This window comes from Podarcis bocagei (genome assembly GCF_964188305.1).
Source record: "Podarcis bocagei genome assembly, chromosome: 11".
Lineage (NCBI taxonomy): Eukaryota > Metazoa > Chordata > Lepidosauria > Squamata > Lacertidae > Podarcis > Podarcis bocagei.
This window is the reverse complement of record NC_138136.1, coordinates 22,836,073-22,859,189: the sequence shown is the minus strand read 5'-3', so window position 1 is coordinate 22,859,189 and position 23,117 is coordinate 22,836,073. Positions and strand designations below refer to the sequence as shown.

At 38.8% G+C, this 23,117-nt stretch overlaps 1 protein-coding gene across 1 annotated transcript in view; it reads left to right on the top strand.

Moving 5' to 3' along the window:
- Positions 1-22,737, top strand: part of MAN2A1 (mannosidase alpha class 2A member 1) — a 60,122-nt gene extending 37,385 nt beyond the window's left edge. Inside the window, exons 13-22 of the mRNA XM_081213574.1 lie at positions 7,106-7,271; positions 8,611-8,844; positions 8,952-9,074; positions 10,914-11,028; positions 14,087-14,220; positions 15,325-15,466; positions 15,904-16,037; positions 17,393-17,587; positions 19,369-19,479; positions 20,626-22,737. Coding sequence (XP_081069700.1) covers positions 7,106-7,271; positions 8,611-8,844; positions 8,952-9,074; positions 10,914-11,028; positions 14,087-14,220; positions 15,325-15,466; positions 15,904-16,037; positions 17,393-17,587; positions 19,369-19,479; positions 20,626-20,778 — 1,507 coding nt within the window. The 3' untranslated portion in view covers positions 20,779-22,737. The remainder of the gene's footprint in view (positions 1-7,105; positions 7,272-8,610; positions 8,845-8,951; positions 9,075-10,913; positions 11,029-14,086; positions 14,221-15,324; positions 15,467-15,903; positions 16,038-17,392; positions 17,588-19,368; positions 19,480-20,625) is intronic.
- The last annotated feature ends 380 nt before the right edge of the window (positions 22,738-23,117 follow it).

Here is a 23,117-nt window from a genome sequence, read left to right as displayed (position 1 = left end):
TAGGTCAGCAGCAAGACAATATACTAGTTTAAGAGAACCACCTGTGCTATGAAAAATACTATGCTTTATTTTATACTGCCTAATAAGGAAAATAGTTGAAAGAATAGGGACAGCAGCATATGTTCACCAACCATGAGTGTTTGTGCAGTATTAGAAACAGAGATATGAAAGCTAGGAGCTAAATGGCTCCTTAAATCTAGGTTATGGATGCAACAACAGAATGTCCAGGCACACTTTTTTTAATAACAAGAATACAAAGCTGAAAATGAATGAATTGCTGCTAAAATATTACAATCATTTTTCACATGGTCTAGTCCTTCCCCTGCCCACCCCTCTAATATTCTTAAGAGGGTCTCTTCCCCAGTCTTCAGAGAGCAGCTGGAAGTGGGGAGGCAGAAAAAGGCCCACTTTTCCTTCCACTCTGCAATTTTAATCTGAATTAGTCGCAGTACTGCACCCAGAACTAAAAAACTGCTCACCCTAATGAAGTTCCCTGTTGCAAAATGCGCCTAGAACAATGGGAGTTTCGAACACGTACGTATGTGTCTGTCTGTGTGTGTGTGTGTGTGTGTGTGTGTGTGTGTGTGTGTGTGTGCCTGAGAGAAGTGAGTGATGAAGTCAGTTCAGGAACATGTTGAGAATGTGGGGGGTCACAAAATCAGTTTGTGGCTACATAGAGGAAAACAAAAACCCAGTGACTTCAGAATTTAGGGATCTGATCAGAACAGAGTTGCTCTTAAGATTGTTAGCAGGGAGGGGAGGATGTTTGAGAAAAATGAGAGCAACAAAGGAAAAGGTGAATTTAACAGGATTGGGGTCTAGAGCGCTGGCGCCACGGACTCATAGTTGCTTGTTCTGACTCTGTCTCAGTGACTCAGTTGGTAGTTGAGAGATTAAATTGAGCCGAAAGTATTTATTGCTTGTGAGTGTAGTGGTAAGGTTGGACACCAAATCTTATTTAGAATAGTTATGAGCAGTAAATACAAACAGATGTAAAAAAATAAAGGTAACCTTAGCCTAATTAAAATTTGTTTGAAGAAACAAACTTAAATAAAACTATTGAAGTGTACCTATGCTGTGCAATATTGTCACCTTTAAATGGATGCTTTCATTTAAATAATTATTGTGATTGCTTCATATAATGGAGCGGCATTTTTAGTGCTGCTACATTTTCCCTTGTAAAATCCACCAGAGCATGTAGCATTGTGGTATAAATTTTCTGTGAAGTTAAAAAAAATGGCAGATTTGCATGCACTTTTGTCATCAGTGGGTACAGCATCATGGATCTTGAAGTATTTGTGGAACTGGCAGAGATGCAGGATGGCTTTTGGAGTAAGTTATGAAGTAGATGAGAATTTAGAGTTTTGAGTGCAAAGTGCTTCTGCTTTTACTGGGATTATAGAAAATGGTTGGACATAAAGGATTAAATGGAGAATGTTTTTTTAAATATGAAAGTATATACTGCTATATCATAAAACATGAAGATGGTATGCACAGGAATATAAAGTGATTGATGAGATATATGAGATATTTAAATAGTTTGTTTTGGCAATTTAGCCCACTGTTTATTAAAACCATCCCAAAGTAGGGCACAATGTATAAAAACAAATGCAAAATACCAAGAATAAATAACATAAACCAGGCATAGACAAACTCGGCCTACCGGATGTTTTGAGACTACAATTCCCATCATCCCTGACCACTGGTCCTGTTAGCTAGGGGTGATGGGAGCTGTAGTCCCAAAACATCTGGAGGGCCAAGTTTGTCTATGCCTGACATAAACCCATAATCACATATCACATACCAGTGATTCCAGCAGGGAAAAGCTGCCTACCCCCACAACTAGTTCTGCCCAAAACCTGAGTGGATAAAAATGGTTTTTAACTGGCACCAAAAACCCGCCAGGGTTGACACTTGTCAGATCTGTGAGGAGAGAACATTCCCCAAAAAGGTGCTGAAAACACACACTCACACTCTTGGTTCATAATGCAAATTTAGCACCATTAAGAGGGCATACTCACCTGATTGTCATTTTCAGGAAATCTTATATGGGAGCAGGTAAAGGTAAAGGGACCCCTGACTGTTAGGTCCAGTCGCAGACGACTCTGGGGTTGCAGCGCTCATCTTGCTTTACTGGTCGAGGGAGCCGACATTTGTCTGCAGACAGTTTTTCGGGTCATGTGGCCAGCATGACTAAGCCGCTTCTGGCGAACCAGAGCAGCACACGGCAACACTGTTTACCTTCCCGCCGGAGAGGTACCTATTTATCTACTTGCACTTTGACGTGCTTTCGAACTGCTAGGTTGGCAGGAACTGGGACCGAGCAACGGGAGCTCACCCCGTCGCAGGGATTTGAACCACCGACCTTCTGATCAGCAAGCCCTAGGTTCTGTGGTTTAGACCACAGCGCCACCCGCGTCCCTTATATGGGAGCAGACAGCCCATCAAATATTTAGATCCTATGCCATTTAGGACTTAAATTCATATATTATATGAATGTAAGTAGTATATGAATATTGGTTATAATATTGCTGTCAATGCTCAAAAGCCCAATCTCATCACCTGAATTGTGTATCATATTTGCAGTGTGATTGGGCAAAATAGTGTGGGGTGTGCATATGAAAGCCTTTAGGCCTCAGCTCAGTTCCATGAAGGAGTGTTGTCATGGCGGTTCTTTTTTTTTGGCCATTAGTCTCTTGTTTTGCGTACATGTTAATGTATGGAAATACATGTAGTTGAACAGATTTTGTAATGTTGCTTCATTTTCCCTTGTACAATTTGCATGAGAAACCTGCTCAAGTTTGGACTTCATTCTTTCTTTCTCTGTGGGCATCATTTTCGAGTTTAAATACATTAGCTCTTATTCAGGTGTTTTTTCCCTACTTTTGGCAGAGATATTAAAAACATTTATATTGATGGCTTTTGACTTATATGCTGAGGCTTTGAGAGATGAGATTTTGGGTGTGAGGTTGCATATGACCTTACATTAATATTCATGGTCCCCTAACAGTAGAGCATCTTTGCTTTCTCAGAAGCAGACATTTGCCTTTTTCTCAACCTTGCACTTTATTTCTATATCTTGTGACCACTGAAGAAATAATAATTACTGCTGCTACTACTATTAGAATCATCATCACAATAAACTATTTGGCTGTTGCATAATCAAAACACTGGAAGATATAGTACTATATCATTGAAGGGGTTTCATTAAATTTTCCTGCTTCAGAGCAGATTTGATGAAATTTAATCCTAGTTGCAATTTATATGATGCCATGTCCGGGCATATGTTTATGTAAGAATTCTGCTTGAAAGTATCTCTGGCACTATAGAGGTAAGTGTTTTTCTTGAAAAAGGTTAAGAGCAGCAGGTGGTGGCGTCTGTCTCTGGAAAATGTTCTTCGGGAATCTTTTTGATAACATCTGTTCTGTTACTATTGTGTGTGGGCAATCAGATCTTTATGACCTCATAATTTGCTATTTGCTTGTACTGCTAATGTCCCTAGGACTTCATAAGGGGCATTTTCTTGTTCGTGAAATCTCTAATGGTGGCTACCATCAGTTTTAGTGCATGAGCCCAAAGCTCAGGTACCTTCCAGAATAGAGTTATTTCCGTGGAATGTGGCAGATAAGAGTCAGACAAAACTTAGTGGTGTGAGGAGAAATTGGCATTTTGGAGAGCACTTTAATGATGGACTAGGCCGAGCCTCACTACTGATTCTGGGGTAAAATGTTCTGACTGGAAATTTTTTTCTTCAGGGTCTTTCTGGCTGATGGAAACAGGAGAGCAATTTTAAATTTTTGAAGGAAGAAATCAATTCCAGCAAATAGACCCTGAGGCAGTGCCACAAAGAAGTGCTCTGAATGGTGAGAGCAGCACAGCTGCCTATTGCCTCTGAAACAGAGGTAGATGTTCAGTTTCTCCGAGTTCTTGTCTTAAGTCCAGTTTTAACGGGACCTTTTTAGATGGTACGAAAAGCCTCCTTCAGTAAACCTGCCTCCATGCTTGTTTTTTTTGTGGGTGGGTTACATCTAGCATTTGTCTTTCCACATGGGTGGATGTTGTGCTGTGCCACATAGTATGAGTGAAGTAGAGTCTTTTGTGAGTGTGGTGTCTTGATTTTTATTGTAGATTTCTATCTTGTTACAGGTGACATGATGTTTTAAGTGATGGACCTGATGCAAAGCTTTAAAAATAGCATCGCAGAGCTGTATTAGTCATAAATGTAAAACACACAATTGTGTACCTGAAATTGACAGGACGCGCCCTGTTGTTTGCATGGTGTTTTCATTTCCCAAATTGCGGGCTTAATTCTTGACTAAAATCACAATGTAGGTTTTCTCTTCTTAATGGACTCCTAATTTCCTCTTTCACCTTCCCTTCTGTTTGTTCCCCAGTTACATTTTAATACGTGGTTGAGTTTGGTTGACCTCAACTTTTGGGGGTTCTAGGTACATTTATCATTAAATTATTCTCTGACCTTCCCCCACCAGAGAGTGGCTTTGGATAATATCTCTGCATTGCAACTTCCTGTTCATATGCATCTTTGTTTTTAATCTGACATAGGACTTCCACATCTGCACTGCTTGGAGATTCAAGGACAGTTTCAAGCAGCAGTTATTTTTAAATTGCTGTTCAGATGAGGTGGAAACAAGAACAAGTTGTCACTTGGTTTTCCTTTTGTATCACTATCTCTTAAAGACACTATGCTGAAGAAGATAGGTAGGTAGGTAGGTAGGTAGACAGACAGACAGACAGACAGACAGACAGAATTAAGTTCTTATATGGCCTGAATTTCTGTTGTGAAATTCTTCTCAGTAGTGGCACCTTCCCTGTGGAATGCCCTCCCTTCAGATGTCAAGGAAATAAACAACTATCTGACTTTTACAAGACATCTGAAGGCAGCCCTGTATAGGGAGGTTTATAAGGATTGATGTTTTTATTATGTTTTAGATAAGTTGATGTTGTAAGATGCCTAGAAACTAGCCAGAAGGGTGGGGTAAAAATAAAATTGTTATTATTATTATTATTATTATTATTATTATTATTATTATTATTCACAGGCATTAAAATTCAGAGAGATTAGAGGCAACTTTGAGGTAGGGATCTGTTCTCCCATTCCTTGGAAAGCACCATGTACATAGATGACACCACATAATTACCGTATTTTTTGCACCATAACACTCACTTTTTTCCTCCTAGAAAGTAAGGGGAAATGTCTGTGCGTGTTATGGAGGGAATGCCTACGGGTGGCATGCCTATGGATTTTCCTCCTATAAAAACTATGTGCGTGTTATGGTCGGGTGCGTGTTATAGAGCGAAAAATACGGTAATAATAATATATCTCAGAATCAAGCATCTACATAGTCTATGCAAGCCTAGGCTGGCTATGTCTATGAAGGACATTGAATTTACACTACATAAAAATAATATGCAAAAAAACCCCAACACATTTCCTGTCATTTTTTTCCATAGAAAATTTTATGTCATAATTTTTAATATTTGTGTCTTAGATTGAACTGTTGAAGTGCAAGCGGTGTGTCTCATAATTTGTTGCAGCTCATGTAAAGTTAGAGACAACTGTAGTTCTACATTTGAATGAGTAAGATAAGTTCTCTTGTACAGAGAACAGAATAAATCTTGAGAAGGCCAAGGCTTAAGGCATGCTGGTACTTCCTAGTGGTGAGATGAAAAACTGGGTGATGCATATATATAACCACGTCGTCGTGATGAGTTTCACTAGTACAGGCACCCCCCACTTACGTGGGGGTTACATTGCAGGCCCGCGTGTGCATAAGTGAAGTTGTGTGACGTGGGGAGCACCCTTTAAATGCCATCTCTGCCACTCTCCTCAATCCATACTGGGGGGGGGGGGAATGCTTTATCCAAAAATATCCACAACTAGAATTGTGGAGCTGGCAGGAGAGATGTGTAGGAAAGTGGTGGCAGCGGCGGCTGCGCTACCACACACATCAACTGTTAGGCGGGGAGGCTAAGCAGCATAAACCAAGTCCAGTCTCTTCAGGGCTTCCTCCACCTCCACTGATACCCTCTTCCGGCTCTGGGGTTAGTCTTTTCGTGAGCCACAAGAACTCCTTTCTAGTTTGAATCGAATTATTTATTTCCCGTCACTGCATGTATACACGGTCACACGTGAGTTGCATGTCTCTTAGATGCCAGTGAACATGGGGAGTAACTCAAACAAGGGGTATCTGGATGTTTAGCAGTATAAATGCTCTTCTTTGCCATTGTTCTCAGGTTAATTTTGGATGAATTTTATTGGGAAAGGGTGATTCAGTTGATTTTAACTTTTTGGATTCTTTAAATATCAACCTTTTAAATAGAGGTCATGTCAGTATATTCACATTGACCAGTGCAGCTTACAAATGCACTCTTGCAAGAAATCACCTAGGAAGTTAAGTAACTGAGACAAAGTAGTGTGATAGAAAGTGTAAGAACAGAAATTGATAAAATGTATACCAGTGTTTTCATTATATTCCAACAGTTTTTTCCCCTTTTTAATTTATGTGAATGCATATTTTAAGATATAGCTGCATCGTTTCTTTCTATACTAATTGCTTGTGGTTTGGGCTAAGAAATAGCAACTGTCCAGATGTTCTTTGATTCAGCTACAATACTTGGCTTCGTTTGTTGGGTGATATTCAGTGTTTTGCAGATAGATCTCAAAAGCACCTTTCTGAAGGAGGAAAATGTTTCCTCCAACAGAGGAAGCTCATCTGAACCCCAACCCAATGATATAAAGTAATTTCAACAAGTTGTATATGCTTTTAAGAGAATATACACACCATATTAAACTGTATTTTGAGGCTCTAGACATGAAACACTTAAGGTGACTGGTAAATGAATAGATTTATCTGAAAAAGATTTGCCAAGAACTTTTCAGTATTTTCTCTTCAAAAGTGTTCTTAAAAGAAAAACTCTTAATATCTAGCTAGCATATTAGATGCATTGTGCATCTAGATGCATTGTGCCCATGTATTCTTTTTGTTTTCTTGGTATAATTTCCTAGCTTGGTAATTCAGGTGAAAAAAGAAGTCTTTGATCAAATAACTTTGTTTTTGTAAAGATCTGGCAACATTTCTTGCAGGTACCTTTTGATTTATAACCCTACAGAACAAGAACGCTCATCAGTGGTTTCAGTCTACGTGAATACACCTCGAGTTAAAGTATTGTCTCCTTCTGGAAGACCAGTTGTGGTCCAGCTTACCGCAGTATGGGATGGAGCTGCTAAAATAACATACGATGCATACCAGGTAAGCTATTTGTAATACCTCTATGAACTTGTATTGAACAAGCATGGGAATATTTTGTATGTGGGAAGCAGTAGTACAAATGACAAACAAAAAAGGAATTCAGTCATCTACAACTGTTGCTAGATAATGTATTTGGGAAATTTTTTAAACTATACAAGTAATAATTTTAACTTTGGGATTTGATTATTGTCTCCCCCTTTATAAATAGCAATGAGATACCTATGCATTTGAGACTTGGAAGGTGCATAAAATTACTACATCATGTGTGTTTACTTGGAAGTAAGCTCACTTTAATTTCTTGAAGGTTGCTCCTAAGAAATTTTTGGGTATAGGATTGTAGTCCTACTAAAGCTTTCTTTTAATCCAGGTTATAGTTCCAAAGTGACAAAAAAATATCAATTTTTCGTTTCAAATATTTAGTTTAATTATGTTTTTCCTGATTGTGAGAAGTCAGAGCAGAATGTGTAAGTTTGAAGTTAACAATTCTCTGAACATAAAATAAGTTATTTTGTTTGTCACTCTGGAAAAGGAGAATCCAGGTTATGTTTCCTTTCAAATTCTCTTGGCTCTCCAATTTCATAAAATTCTGTGGAATTTCCATCAACATTTTTCCCCTGCTATAATCCTTATGCTTTTTGTAAGAGTTTCCTAAAAGTGAAAAATGAAAACATTTTTCCCCCTGCAACTTCTGAAGTACAAGAAACCTACTGAGGGGATGCAGCTGTAGTGTTTGAGCATGCAGAAAATAACTGTTCTTGATTTCCCTTTCTGTCTCTTGCTTGAAATATAAGTAAGTGTCTTGTGTGAAACCGCTTTAAGGAAAAGCATTGCAGTTCTTCATATAGTCAAGTAAGAGTACATGCAGTGATTAAAACAAGGATAGTTTGTTGCTCCAAAATATTTTTTTGTTGATTCATTGCTCCTCAAGTTTCTCAAACGTAGAAGAATTTGATTGCATCATTACCTTTGAATTTCTTAGAATAGAAGAAAATGAGGATAAATTGATGTAGTGGAATCTTTGACTGAACACAGTTTATTTGAAAGGCAGCTATTGTAGCTAATATTGTGTCCTAGGTTCTGCTTTATTGTAGGGAAAGCATGGATTTAATAAACTGAAAAGAATCCTGCTAAATGAGATCTAGCTCTCTTGAGTACCATTATTTTCACATGTCTGTTCATAACAAGGATGTTGGCTTTGATTAGAAAATAGTTCCTAGCACTGTTGTGAGTTTAGGATCTTGGTATAAGTCATCCTTTGGGGACCAAATAATTTTGTTTACACTTGGATGTCTGCTCTTGATATTGGAAAAAATAACCTTTCTTTGCCTTCACTTAACAGATTTCTTTCTTGGTTCGTATACCACCCTTGGGTTTTGGAGTTTACCAGCTGCTGGAGGGTCTGAGTTCTGAAGCTGCATTGGCAGACTATAATCTCTATCATAACGACAAAGCTAAGCTAGTCAAGCCCTATAGAGTTTTCAACGTTAAAGAGATAGAGAATGCTCTGGATGAGATCATGCTAGAGAACTCTTACATGAAAGTCTGGTTCTCTGGGAATTCTGGGCTTCTTGAGGTATGTATATTTAACTATTTGAAAATATTTTGAGATTGAAATAATGTGGAATAACAGTATTATTATTATTATTATTATTATTATTATTATTATTATTATTCCTTTAGAAAGTAAATACGAAAGAAAATAATAAAAATCACCGTGTCAAGATGGAATTTGTTTGGTATGGGACTACAAGTAACAGAGATAAGAGTGGGGCTTATCTCTTCTTACCGGATGGAGACGCCAAGGTAATAATAGGCTTGTGTTTGGACTATATTGAGGAAAGCAGGGAAGAGTGTATATACTGGCTTTGATCCAGAGGTACCATTCTGCTAGTGGAAAACTTCCCCCACTTTTGAAATAGATGTTGTGACCTCCCAGAAAAGCACTGGATTGAGAAAAGTGAGTCATGACGGACTGGGAAGAAAGGAGGATGAATCTCTTGAGAGTCAGTGCTCATTTAGCTATCCATTAGTGGTAAACTGGGATCTGATCAAGAACATTTTTATCACTTGTCGTGTTATATAGGTATCACTAAAAAAATATATGGACTTGTGATGGGATGATTAGCTGCTTGTGCGTAAAATCGTGGTCCCTCTGAGTTTGTGCAACTCCACAAACCTCTGTGTGTGACAGAGCTCCTCAAACATGTCTGCCCTAGTCACTTGTAGATTCCGACAGTGGTTTTTTTCGGAATCGTCTCCAGCATAAGAGCTCCTTAACGGAAACCCGCCTTCTGGACTCACGGCGTGACAGTTTCCGGCGAGGTGTGGGTCTCCCTATGGGAGCTTCAGATACCTCCCCACTGTTCTCGCTGGAAGCGTCTCTGAGCCCTCCCTCCTGCTCGCATTCCCTCAGAGATCCACTCCTCCCCCTGCTGGTTCCTGCTTCGGCTGTTGAGTCTCTTCCTTCCTCCCTGAGCCCCTCCACCACCTGTTCCTCCGATGGCAGTTCCCTGACAGGACTTAATCCAGATATGCTCTTATTGGAAGAAACAGAGGCAGGGTGATTTTTGCTGGTTACTCCCTCCTGCTGCGGCCCCTTTGTGTTTCTTGAAAACAATACCCTTAAGGATTGGGAGAACTAGGTTGTAAGAGATGAGGTGAGGAAATCAGGGTGAATTGTCTTGTACTCCACAGCTTCTTCCATCAATGGAAGGAAGCTTTCCATTTGTGGAAGGGCAACTGCACAGCCAACCTAAAATATTGAAGTAGATAGTGAAATGGGCCTTCATTTTTAACTGAAGATAAACTGCAGATACAAAACATTTTGGAAACGGGGATCTACAGCAGCATTGAGGAGCATCCAACCCACAGACCTAATTAGGTCTGGGAGGGGTCGCTGCTTGACTCATGAAGCCATTACCCCCTCCCCCAAACCACAACCACCTGTCCCAGGCCTCCATCAGAAGAGGGGCAGGTGGAGATGTGGCAGCCAATGAATGATCAGGACCTTTGAAATGTGCTCCTGGTTGTGCATTTATAAGGGGAGGGGGCTTGCTGTCGCTGCCAATGACTGAGAAGGCCATCTCCCGGTTTTCTTGGGATTTCCAAAAATAAATATTCCAGTTTTATGAAAAGCTGTGCCAGAAAGAGGGAAACTATTTAATTAGCGACCGGATGTTGTTGAATAACAATTGTCCTTTGTTCATATAGCTCTTGGTTGAAGCTTGAGGGATCTTTTACAAGATACCGTATTTTTTGCACCATAACACTCACTTTTTTCCTCCTAGAAAGTAAGGGGAAATGTCTGTGCGTGTTATGGAGGAAATGCCTACGGGTGGCATGCCTATGGATTTTCCTCCTCTAAAAACTACGTGCGTGTTATGGTCGGGTGCGTGTTATAGAGCGAAAAATACGGTAAATGTGGCCCAAAATCCATCTCTCTCATACAAAGTACGATTTTAACTTGGAGCTCTTTCAAGGCATTCCACGGATGTGGTGAAAGAGGATGTGTGAGGGACATGCTTCTTCCTACTTTTTGGAGCTGCTCTGAAGGGTTGCAACAACGGTGCCCCCCCCTTAAGCAAGACAATGAAATGTGAAGATTCAAAGTACTAACATAATTTTGCTTTTGTCTTTTTGCAGCCCTATGTTTTCTCTGATCCACCTATCATACGAGTTACACATGGGAGGATCTTTTCTGAAGTTACTACTTTTTTCCATCATTTGACACACACAATACGACTTTACAAAGTTCATGGTAATGTATTGTTAGCAAATCTAGCTGTGCAATTATGTTCCAGTTCTTTTAGGGTTTAATATTGTCTTGTTTCGGTGCATGTGAATACAGTTGACTTTCCTACAGTTTACCATTTTAGAAACTTGTTAACTGCAGTGAGAGTTGTTCAGAAATGAACACTTTGATCTGCTACATTTATTCAGCCTACTTTAGATTAATGTAATCCATTGTTTGTGGTGGTGCCTTTGAAAAGTGTTTGGGAACGTCAACTGGTTTCAACTAACAGCCTTATATATCTATATATCTATAGATATAGACAACAGCCTCTGCCAGGGACCCTCACTCAAGTAAAAGCCATGGGGGGGGGGGTTTCAGCATAAAAAAATTGCTGAAAAAGTCGGCATATACTTGAGTATATACGGTAAACATTATACAACCTTTAAAATATCCAATGGCTTTCCTTCTTCTCCTTCCATAGTTCATATTACAAATCATACTTTCCTGCATATTTTACTATAACAATTCAAATCAATTTTCCACTTTTACATCGATCAAATATTGTTTACTCTTTTGAATTTATCTTCTTTTTTTAAAAAGTAATATTTATTAGAGTTTCAAATGATACAAAAAAGCAAAAAGAAAAAAAGAAAACACAAAAAAATTCAACCTTTAGATTCCCATTTTCAATAACTTCTTTCCACGACTTCCCCTCACCTCCCCTTCTTGTATTCCAAATCCAAATATTTATCCAACAAGTTCTTATCTCTAATTTCTTAACCTTAATTTGTTATTATGTTCATTTATATTAAATTTTAACCCTTAATTCATTATTATATTTAGTTCAATTTGTATGTCAACTTTTAATTTATATACCTTAATCATTTATAAAAAACTTTTTCTAAGGTTGACCCTATTTCCCTTCCACGAAATCCCCATTCTTATAGTGATAACAACATAAAATTTAACACAGAGTAAAAAAGATCAGGCCCCCTTTGGATTTCCAAACCCCACCCTTCTCTCCCCGGTTTCAATCCCAAACCATAGTCCATTAGTCCATCTATTTAGCCTGGTGACCTCACGTCCGAGGCTCTTGAATCTCTCTCAGTCCCTTTCTGCCGGCTTCTTTGATAGTCCCTTATGTTTAACACCCAACCTCGAAGGGGCACTCTCTCTATAATGTCCATGTTCCTTCCAGCCAGGCCTCCTTGTTTAAAGGTGGAGCTCAAGTTCTGTTTCTTAAGTCCAAATACCCCAAAAGCTCCGGCTTCCACCTTAATCAGATTTATAACCATCTTGGCAGGCCTCCAGCTCTCATTTACCTTCTGTGACATTTCGGCCGCCCCTCCTTTCTGCTCTTCCTGTTCAGCAAATATCTCTTCCTCCTCTTCAGTCTCTGGTTTCTTTTCTTGTCCAGCTGCCTGTGTTTTAAATATCAAGTCCTTTTCCAACTCAGTAGATATATTTGCTGTTGACTTCGGTTTTGTAGGACTTGTAGACAAAACATGGCTTTGCTCGTACATCTTTTGCAGCTTTCCCATGAGAAAAACAACCTCATCCAGATCAGCCAGTATTTTCCGACCTATTTCCATTCTTGTAATGTCCGTGAATCCCCTCTAGAGGGATTCTGGTTACTTAGTATTCCTTTCACTTCCAGTCCAAAAGTCAAATTAATTTGTATCAATCTTTCTTTATTTTCAATACCTTGTAACGATATAACCGGCTAAACCAAAACTTTCAGTTTTTCCGACTTTGACAGCTAATTTAACAGCTGTCAAAATCTTCTGTAACTCCTCAGCAGGCTCCTTTCGCGGGTTACTCCCGGTCTCGGGAAGAGTGGCACTTAATAAAAAATAAACAAACTCTTATCCTCCAGCACAGTAACTTAAACTTTTAAATCCGTGGAATTAATAACTTTTATCCAATCAGGAAAAAACAACAACTCTTCTCTCAACCTTAGTTGACAAATCCTTGCTTTAAAATGTTTACAATTGGGGGGGGGGAGACAGACTTCCTCTTTGCACCTCCCCTGCTCGTGCCGAATCCACAAAAAAGAAGAATAATTTTAGTCCAATTTCCAAATTACTCACGGGTTGTTGTTCTTGATTTTGAGTCCAAATTTTTAAAGGAAGAAGTCAGCGCTCTCCGACGAATGGCATGCGGCTTCGCTCGGCAGGGGAAGCAGTAGACTCACAGCACCGCGCTGCTCCCCGTCCCCCGTTCCGTAGCCTTTAAAAAGGCTCCTTCGCGGGTCGGCAGGGCGCTAACGGTGCCCGCTGAGTCACCATGTCCACGGGCATCCGCGCCCGTGGTTTTTAAGGGTCCCCGCGTCGCCGGCGCGGCAAAACCCGGCCCCTGTCGAGCAGACTCCCTCCGGAGCTCGGAGGGAATCCGCCATTCGGCGATGGCGCCAACCTGGAAGTCCTACTCCTTTGAATTTATCTTAATGCTGCCAGTGTTTTCAGCTGTGTACAATTATTCTCCATATATTCAATAAATATTTTCCATTCTTCTTTAAATATACGTTCTTCTTGTTCTCTTATTCTGTGGGTTAAACCTGCAAGTTTTTCTTCATATTCTAACATTTAAAGTTGCCAGTGCTCTTTACAAGGGACCTTTGCTCAATTTCCATTTGGGGGCTAACATATTGCATACATAAACAAAACTTTTCTGGCACCTGGGAATTTCTGTCTGGGTTATTCCCAACAAAAGGGCTCTGGTTTTTTGGTGGAAGGTAGATCTAAACATCCCCCCCCAACTCATAAATAATTTCCCAACTCATTCTTTAATTCACACTACTTTTGAAAATCAAAGGAGAGCAACAAAGGTGGAATCAGTTGAATTAATAAATATATCATGTGCAAAATATGGCGTTTTCTGACATCTTTCCTTTGGTTGCAGTCCTCTTCTAAAGCAGGATATGCAGCTCTAGAGATTTAACCAATAGAAGCATCTATGAAACCACTCTTTACGAGGCTCCTATTGAGCTGCAAATATATGTTGCACTTGACTGGTTCCTTACTACTTAGGATCATGGGTTTGACTAGTATTTGGAAGTTACTGAATCTCATTTTATATTTAGGGCTTGAAGGTCAGTCCCTTGAGGTATCCAACATTGTGGACATTAGAGGAGAATACAATCGTGAGATTGCAATGCGGATTTCATCTGACATAGAAAGCCATAACAAATTTTACACTGACCTCAATGGATACCAGGTAAACGCCATGTGTTAATTTAAACACAGGGGTTATGTTCTACATTTTAGATTAGCCTTTTTGTTAACATTTACTCCCATCTTTTATTGGAGCGGTGTTTTTTTTAAAAAAATTAGTAACAATTTAAAAAAAAATTCTATAAACTGGATGAAAATCTTAAAATATTTATGTTATCTTCCCATCCTCCTGATCCCCTACTTTTTAAAAATTCCACTCAATTTTATCAGACATTAATGAAGAAATGCCACCTTTTATCTCCCACTAATGATACCATGTCTGTCCCCATGTTTTGTCTCTCTCACTTACCTGGATTCCCAAGTCAGGACAGCAGAGAGGTGCTTCCATTCCCTTTAAAAGGGAGTTATCAACTAGCATAACCTGAGGTTGGTGCAATCAGTATGTTTGCTGATGAACCCACAGCCGTGGTGGAATGCAGCAGACCTCACTCAGGCAAGCTCCCTGTATTTTCAGCAACATGTATGCAAGCTCTTGCACATGGTAAATTAGAAGATTAGCAGGCACACAGAAAGCAAAGTGAATCTCAGAAATGATGAAGAGAAATAAAAACCCAGTTGTTAACCACCTTCTCTTATACCAGTTCACCCTTTCACTGAGATTATAATCTGTGACTTTCCTCTGGGAGCTGCCACAGATTTAGGTGTGTTGCATACAGATGTTTGTTTGTTAAAATATTAGTTAGAAAGATAACTTGTTTATAGGCTGTCATCAATAACTTGGTTGTAGGGAACGAAACAGAAATTGGGCAAGCCTGAAAGTATAGTACAGTCATTCCTTGGCTCCAAACCAAACCGGCTCCAAATTCCAAACCAGAAGTGAGTGTTCCGGTTTTCAAACGTTCTTTCGGAAGCCGAATATCCAATGGGGCTTCCACAGCTTCCAGTTGGCTGCAGGATGCTCCTGCAGCCAATCATAAGCCACGTATTGGAAGTCAAATATTTCGGAAGTCGAACGGACTTCCGGAACAGATTCTATTCAACTTCCAAGGTACGACTGTATTCAATTACCATTTAGCAAAAAGTTTTTTTCTATTTGTCTTATGTAAATTATCAATGAAATTTACTGAAGTCACATTTGTTAATTTAGATTCAGCCTAGACAGACAATGAGCAAATTGCCTCTTCAAGCAAATATTTATCCAATGGCAACAATGGCTTATGTCCAGGATAGCAAGATACGCTTGTCTCTTCTTTCTGCTCAGTCTCTTGGCGTTGCAAGTTTAAAAAGTGGTAAGTAACACTAGAAGGTTTTAAAGACTGACTATGCTGGAAAGTAAACCATGTTGTGGTCATAACATAGCTCAAGTTCCATGGAATTTTCCAAGGCTAATCAAGGCTCTATGAATAGTTGATAAGATATGTAGGTGCTTGCTAAAACATTGGAGGAAAAAGTAATATAAGTAGAGCAATGTTTATGAATATTTTGGACAAAGGTTCTTGGATTAGGAGAGCTTTAAGACTCCCAATTTTGTATACCTGTTAATATTTCTAGCCTTTATGTATATGTAGAATAATGGGTAGTCCGTCTTTTCGTAGCAGTTACAGATAGCAGTAGTTTTTCGTAGCAGTTACAGATAGATAGTAGTTTTTCGTAGCAGTATGATTTTTAGATACTTTAACAGAGTGCTGAGTGATGGATCCAAAATAAGACGAATGTTTGTTTTTAGGCCAATTAGAGGTCATCATGGATCGCCGACTTATGCAGGACGACAATCGAGGTTTAGGACAAGGTGTACAAGATAACAAAATCACAGCTAATCTATTCCGAATTCTGTTGGAGAAAAGAAATGGAGTAGATATGGTAGGAGAAGTGTTACAAATAACTTGATTTCAGTTTCTTAAACATTAGCTTCCAAATATATGTACATGTATATGTATCATAAGAACATTTTACCAAGGGATTCTCCATATCTCTAATTAGTACATTAATCTTTCAGTATTCCAAATATGGATTCACTTATGTTACTGAACCTGACCAGGGTGTGTCATAAAGTTTTTCTGTTCTTCCCTGTTTTAGGGAGTTCATATGAAAGAATATGTTGCTATAATGTCACTTACTAAGTCCAAATAAATTCTGGTGGAAGGGGGTTGGGCGAAAGGTGATTCTTCCATCTGTAGAACTGTAGACATCAGGCATCACTGTAAGACTCCTGTGGTTTGCAGGGGAGCACATGGGGCCTTCTACATGCAGAAGGAGGGAATAGGGATAGGGAAAGAAACAGTGATTGTGGTGGAGGCTCATTGTTGGGAGTGGGATAGCAGTGATAATAGTTGAATATTTGGTCCTCTACACTACTCTTAAGATGAAATATTTCAGCATCATGCTTTGCATCATTTTACTTTATCTACTATAAAGTCATACAGATGCACAACTTAGCAAATTTTCACAGGGGTGCATAAAGAACATCCTGAGTGTACAAGCCAAGCTGCTTTAAATTGAAAGTATTTATTTATCACAGTCTTAAGTGGTACAGATTTGACAAAGATAAACACCATTCCAGTCTATGGTGTAGTCACAGATCATTATACTGTGACCCCAGGGAAGTCTTGTTGTAGCAGTTAAATTTAAAATCTTTATTAACGCTGCCTGAAAAGCCATAAATGGTGCTACAAATGTTGGATATAGGCAGAGTATAGCAGGTTACCTAGTTAAATGAGACACACAGAGAAACAGCCCAGTAAACCAAGAAAAGGCTACCTCTGTTTACTTCAGGATTAAAAGAACACACTGTTCAGTCATTGGTCAGGAACCAGCATGACAGATGGATGCAAAAGACCCCCACAGAGAGTATGAATGATGAAGAACCAGTTCCTTTGGGATATGCATATAGACCCCCAATAGATCAGCTAGGCACTTCCAAATGCTGCATAATCACTTCTATATGAGAGAAAGAGAAACTACACAATTCACACACTGTGCCATAGGTTAAAGTATATGCCCTAACAGTGCTGTGGCTTCTTTTGACCGCTAGAGTGTATGTCTGTTTATGGTAATTTTTGGGGGGGCACTGTTGACTTTAAAACACTGTTGGCTACCTATGTCCCAAATGCCATTTAGTTTTCATGGGTTCATTTATCAGCTTTAATGAATGCATGTATATATGTTCAATGTACCACAACTGAAAATAGCTTACTACTATCTTCTTTTTTTAATAGAAAGAAGAAAAATCGACAGTCAGCTTTCCTTCTCTCCTTAGTCATATAACATCATCTTTCATAAATCATCCTTTGATTCCAATGATTACCTATGCAGACATCGGCATCCCATCGCTGTTGAATACCTTTTCTCCATTAATGTCATCCATGCCCTGTGATATGAATATAGTTAACTTAAGAACCATACAATCAAAGGTAAGCTTGAAATAAGTTTGAAATAGTTATTTCAGTATACTCAAAACTATTGCTTTCTAGAAAGCCCCTTTACAAGACTTCTGAAATGGGTCTCTGAAGAAATTAGTACAGTCTTAGCATCTTTTACTCCTAATGTGCCTGGCATTATTGACACTGTTAATGATACTCTCTGGTGTCAAAGAGCAGTGCAGAAGTAAGTTTGAGAAGTGAGCAAGGGCTTGAGTCTGATTACTAGGATGATTTATTTGAGATGCACAATTCCTTACCTACTTTTGCTTTGCAACCTAGCTTGTGACATGTACTTCCATGAATGTAGATTTACAGATGCAGTCACTTCTTTTCTACACCACAAACAGAATTAATTTCTATGGGCAATAACTCTGTGTATGCTACGTATGGGCTTTCGTTATGTGAGTCTACTGAAGTAGAGAGTGATAAATGTCTGCTTCCTTATAGACCACAAACCATCATTTTTGTACAAGGAACAATAAAATTGTAGATTTCTCTGCCTAATGATGCATATTATTGGAATGATAAACGTCAACGTATTTATTTAAGACAATGTGAAATTACGAAATGTTACAATCTTTCATTAGTAGCATTAAAATACTCAGATTTAAACTAGACAGAGAATAAGATGAATTTTGGTAATCAAGAAGAACCAAAAGACTTTTCCAGATAACATTTGCCTCTGTTCTCTCTTTCTCGGCAGTAGCATCTTTCCTCCCCTCCTGCAAAAATAGGGAAGGTGTGATGAAGTCTTGTCATAAAATAGCCATGCTCCTGTTCACAGCGTTAAATAAATAAAGGGAGAAGTGTTCTTACACACGGGGTGGATAGTGGGCAGCCTTTAGAAAAACAAATATTTTAAAGCAAAAGCCTAAAAAAAGAGCAGACAATCTTGCTTAATGGGCAACAGGTAGGCATGCTGAAATTCGCTGCCGTATTTGTTTTGCTATCATTAAAGGGATAGATGATATGCCAGAAATGTACTTCAGTGCAGGGCACAACATACTATTGCCATAAGATATGATGGTGGCCACTAGTTTTAATTGGCTTTAATTAGACAGCTTCATGTAGGCTACTAGTCATGGATGGCTCTTTGTGTAAATTTCTCTAATGGTGTTTTCCATATCATTTAGTAGCTGAGAGCATGGTTTTTGAGATTTCTGCTTCAAAAAAAATGTACATATTTTGCACACCTATCATGTATTCCCATCTTCTGCCTTTTAGAAGAGCTATTGTATGTGCCTGCTAACATTGTAGGCTCCTGAATCCTTTAAAAAAAACAACTAAAAAAGCTTAGACACTTACTTTTTGTACAATCGTATGCACTGTTTTAGTTATGTGGGAGGTTATTTTGCCTGAATTTCTGGCTTAGTTTTTAGTGCCACTGCCAAGTGAATCTAATGGTATATAAAGTAACAGATGCTTTGTTCATCTTACTGAGCTGTTTATTAGCCCATAACCTGCTTCAGATAACATCTGTATTCCTGCACACATGCATTTTGGGATATAACTGCTATGTATGCCAAAATCTTCTAAGTTTTAGTATAGTAATTAAAATTATGTATGTGACTGAACCTGTTATAGCCATATAACTGAGGTCTAAAATCATAGCAATAATCAGTGAAGTTATGCAATGTTGGGCTCCCGAGTAACTTGTCAATTTCCTAGCAGTTTCAGTCACGATTCTAAAGTTTGTGCCTCTGCCCAGACTCTACAGTTCTTTCCTCCTCTTCCCACCCCCTTTGTCCACAATTTCTCCTTTTGTTTTGCAGGGAGGTTCTGGGCCATCTGAGGAAGCAGCCCTGATTTTTCACAGGAAGGGATTTGATTGTAGGTTCACAAGCACAGACCTGGGCCTCCTCTGCTCTACAACTCAGGGAAAGGTATTCTACAATATTTTAGATGTATTCATACGGTTGTAGAGAAAGAAGTTGGCAGAGATTGAGTCAGCTGCTTTTGATAATGGCTTAGAATCATAGAATCATAGAGTTGGAAGAGACCACAAGGGCCATCGAGTCCAACCCCCTGCCAAGCAGGAAACACCATCAGAGCACTCCTGACATATGGTTGTCAAGGCTCTGCTTAAAGACCTCCAAAGAAGGAGACTCCACCACACTCCTTGGCAGCAAATTCCACTGTCGAACAGCTCTTACTGTCAGGAAGTTCTTCCTAATGTTTAGGGGGAATCTTCTTTCTTGTAGTTTGGATCCATTGCTCCGTGTCCGCTTCTCTGGAGCAGCAGAAAACAACCTTTCTCCCTCTACGTGACATCCTTTTATATATTTGAACATGGCTATCATATCACCCCTTAACCTCCTCTTCTCCAGGCTAAACATGCCCAGCTCCCTTAGCCGTTCCTCATAAGGCATCATTTCCAGGCCTTTGACCATTTTGGTTGCCCTCCTCTGGACACGTTCCAGTTTGTCAGTGTCCTTCTTGTACTGTGGTGCCCAGAACTGGACACAGTACTCCAGGTGAGGTCTGACCAGAGCAGAATACAGTGGACCTGCTTGGCTTGGACCTGCTCAATTGGATTTTCTACCTTCTTTCCTTGGAGTAGCAGGCTCTTATACTATGCCACAAATCAGTCCTGAAAGTCTCTTCAATTTAAGAGACGTCTCCCATGTTGCATGACAAGGGACTGCTGCTTGAGAAACACAAGCCTGCAGTTCACTTAAGTGAGCAGAATTGTAGTGCCCTGCTCACCTCTGCATAGTTCCATGCTTATTTCAGATATCATGGTATATCGTGATGTTTTGCTGGTGATATATCACGATTTTGAAAGCCAGATAATTGCCCAGCCCTCACACACATTGTGATTTGTGATATATTGCCAGGTTATAAATATTATGAAATGGTTTTCACGATGTGAACTTCAAGCCGGTTTTGGACGATATATCCATATTTCGCCCAGCCCTAGTTAGAATCTACTTACGAGGAACTCAGTTGGAAAATCATTAAAGAGTGAAGTTAAAATTCATGTCCAATTCTGTGTTATAAATAATGATCTTTTTTTTTTACTTCTCCAGCTAAAGGTGCACAGACTCTTTAACAAGTTCCATGTGGGAAGTCTTATACCTACATCCTTATCTTTGATGCATTCACCTCCAGATGCCAGAAACATTAGTGAAATCAGTATGAGTCCTATGGAGATAAACACATACAGAATTCAGCTGAGATGAAACTTGACCTTTAGAACTCAAATGCTAAAGAAGAATCTGCAACTTTTCTCAAAGATTGGTGTGCAATAAGAAGCACATTTCTATTCCAGCTTCTTTGATACTGTGACAGTACATTCACTCCAGAATTTATTTGATCTCCAGCACAGTAAAAAGCCATGATGCAAGCAAGCAACTTTACCATTAACAAAATGCCAACATCAGTATAAGAAGTGGAAGAAAAACAAAGGATATTTTCATCGACATAGTGAATCTCAGGTTAAATGTTAGTTTATGGCTTCTAAGTTTATGATTTTTGTGTTTGAAAGGTTGGGACTGTTGATTTTTAAATGGTTTTCTGATCTGTAATTGGGTCTTAAATAATTACATATTGTTGAAATCCCAGATAGTACAGTCTGGAATTAAAACCCTGAATATGCTCTGGCGAAGCTATTGTCCAAATACTTGTAAAGACTTCTATAAGCGACAGTTACAATTTTGTTCCACATGGAGTCTGCATTTATCCCACTCTAGCCGTAGAGTGAAATCCAAGAGCCTTTGAGAAGTGTGGAAAATTATAATCACTTGTCCTACCATCTTGAAGTGGCAGAAGTTAAAATTCCGGAATTTTAGATTCATCTTTCTTGGAAATGTCAAACAAACTTCTGTTTCGTTACTTGACACATTGGGATATGTGCAATTACTCCATTATGAAGAGTAAAGAAAGTTAAGTCTATAATTTCATGAATACAAGATTTTTTTACAGAACATTTGGATACTAATGCTCTCTGAAAGCCTTTTTCTATTTCAATATTTCAATATCAAAATAAATGTGCCTTATTTTTTGATACATCTTGTTACTCTTTTGGTGTCCATGTAGTGTTTTTGGGGGGGAAGGGGGGAAGGACATTAAAACACATACTTTTTATTTGACAGTGGTGGTTACATTCCGTTCTCCTGCACCAAATTTGTTCTGGTGGTGGTGGTCTGAATGCTCTAATTGAATGTAGAAAATGATGTAATGATTTAAAACAATGGAAGAATAAATAATACTGTAAAATTCATCTATCAGTTAAACTGCAACATACACATAAATTTAAAGGTGTGCAAAAGCTGCCTTGCCATGTATATTGTAGCAATCAGTGCATTGAGAATCATGTGCCTATATTTTTAAAATGTCACTGTACAAACTTAAATGTCCATGCTTATTCTGCTAATGTTTGTTACATATTTCTGAAGATGCTATTCCTCAGTATTTCTGCCTCCAGTATTTTACACTGAGTTCTTGAAGCCATGGGGATTTAGAAGTTCCACTTCCCTAAATAAAGTTACTGTTTACTATTAGCAACCAGTAAAGGCTGCAATCCTATAAACACCTAGGGGCATGTTCCATTGAACCCAATGGGACTTGCTCCTGTGTAGACATATGTAGGAATGCACTGTAAATTGCAATTCTGTATGATTCCAGTTCCTTTAACCTTCACCTTTTTAAAAGTTTTGCTGATACATAATTTCCTCTGAAACTAATATTTTAATGGGGGAATGGCTTTTATAGTCGCACATTTTTGTACCGTAGTAATCTGATCTATGCCATGTTGATATCCAGGCACATTTCCCATCTTAATGACATTAAATTCTTTTATAATTTTCATGTTTTGAAGGCATTCTTCAGAGGACACTATATAGATTCCCTATTTATTTTTTTCCTATTCACACAATTTCATGTGAACTGTTGGGAAAATATAGTACAGTGGAAGAGTATTAAGAAGCTATAAATGAATTATTTTATGCAATAAACATAAAAAATGAATACTTTTTCTTTAGATGAAATCCTTAAATGCCAGCAGAACATTCCTGTAACTACTTCTTCAGTTTTATGATGTCCATAAGTGGGAAATATTTACTGGAAGCCTCTAATTGTTCTTAAGGGAGTAAAAATTATTCAAAAGGTTAAAATTCAGAAAAATAAAAAGATGCAATGAATTGTAGTCTGTTTACTTGTAAAACACGCTTCCAAATAATGTGTCATGTGACTAAACCTACAGCCCAATCTTACAACATGTTCCCTCAGAAATCCTATTGCGTAAGTCTACATTAAAATGCATGTCTACTTGGAAGTTGCGTTAAATGGGACTTACTTCCTTGTAAGTGTGTTCAGGATTGCAGCCTAAACTACTTAGTTAGCAAGCATAGGATTGCAGCCTATTTTTTTAGTGTGGTGTAGTGGTTAAGAGCGGTAGTCTCGTAATCTGGGGAACCGGGTTCGCGTCTCCGCTCCTCCACATGCAGCTGCTGGGTGACCTTGGGCCAGTCACACTTCTTTGAAGTCTCTCAGCCCCACTCACCTCACAGAGTGTTTGTTG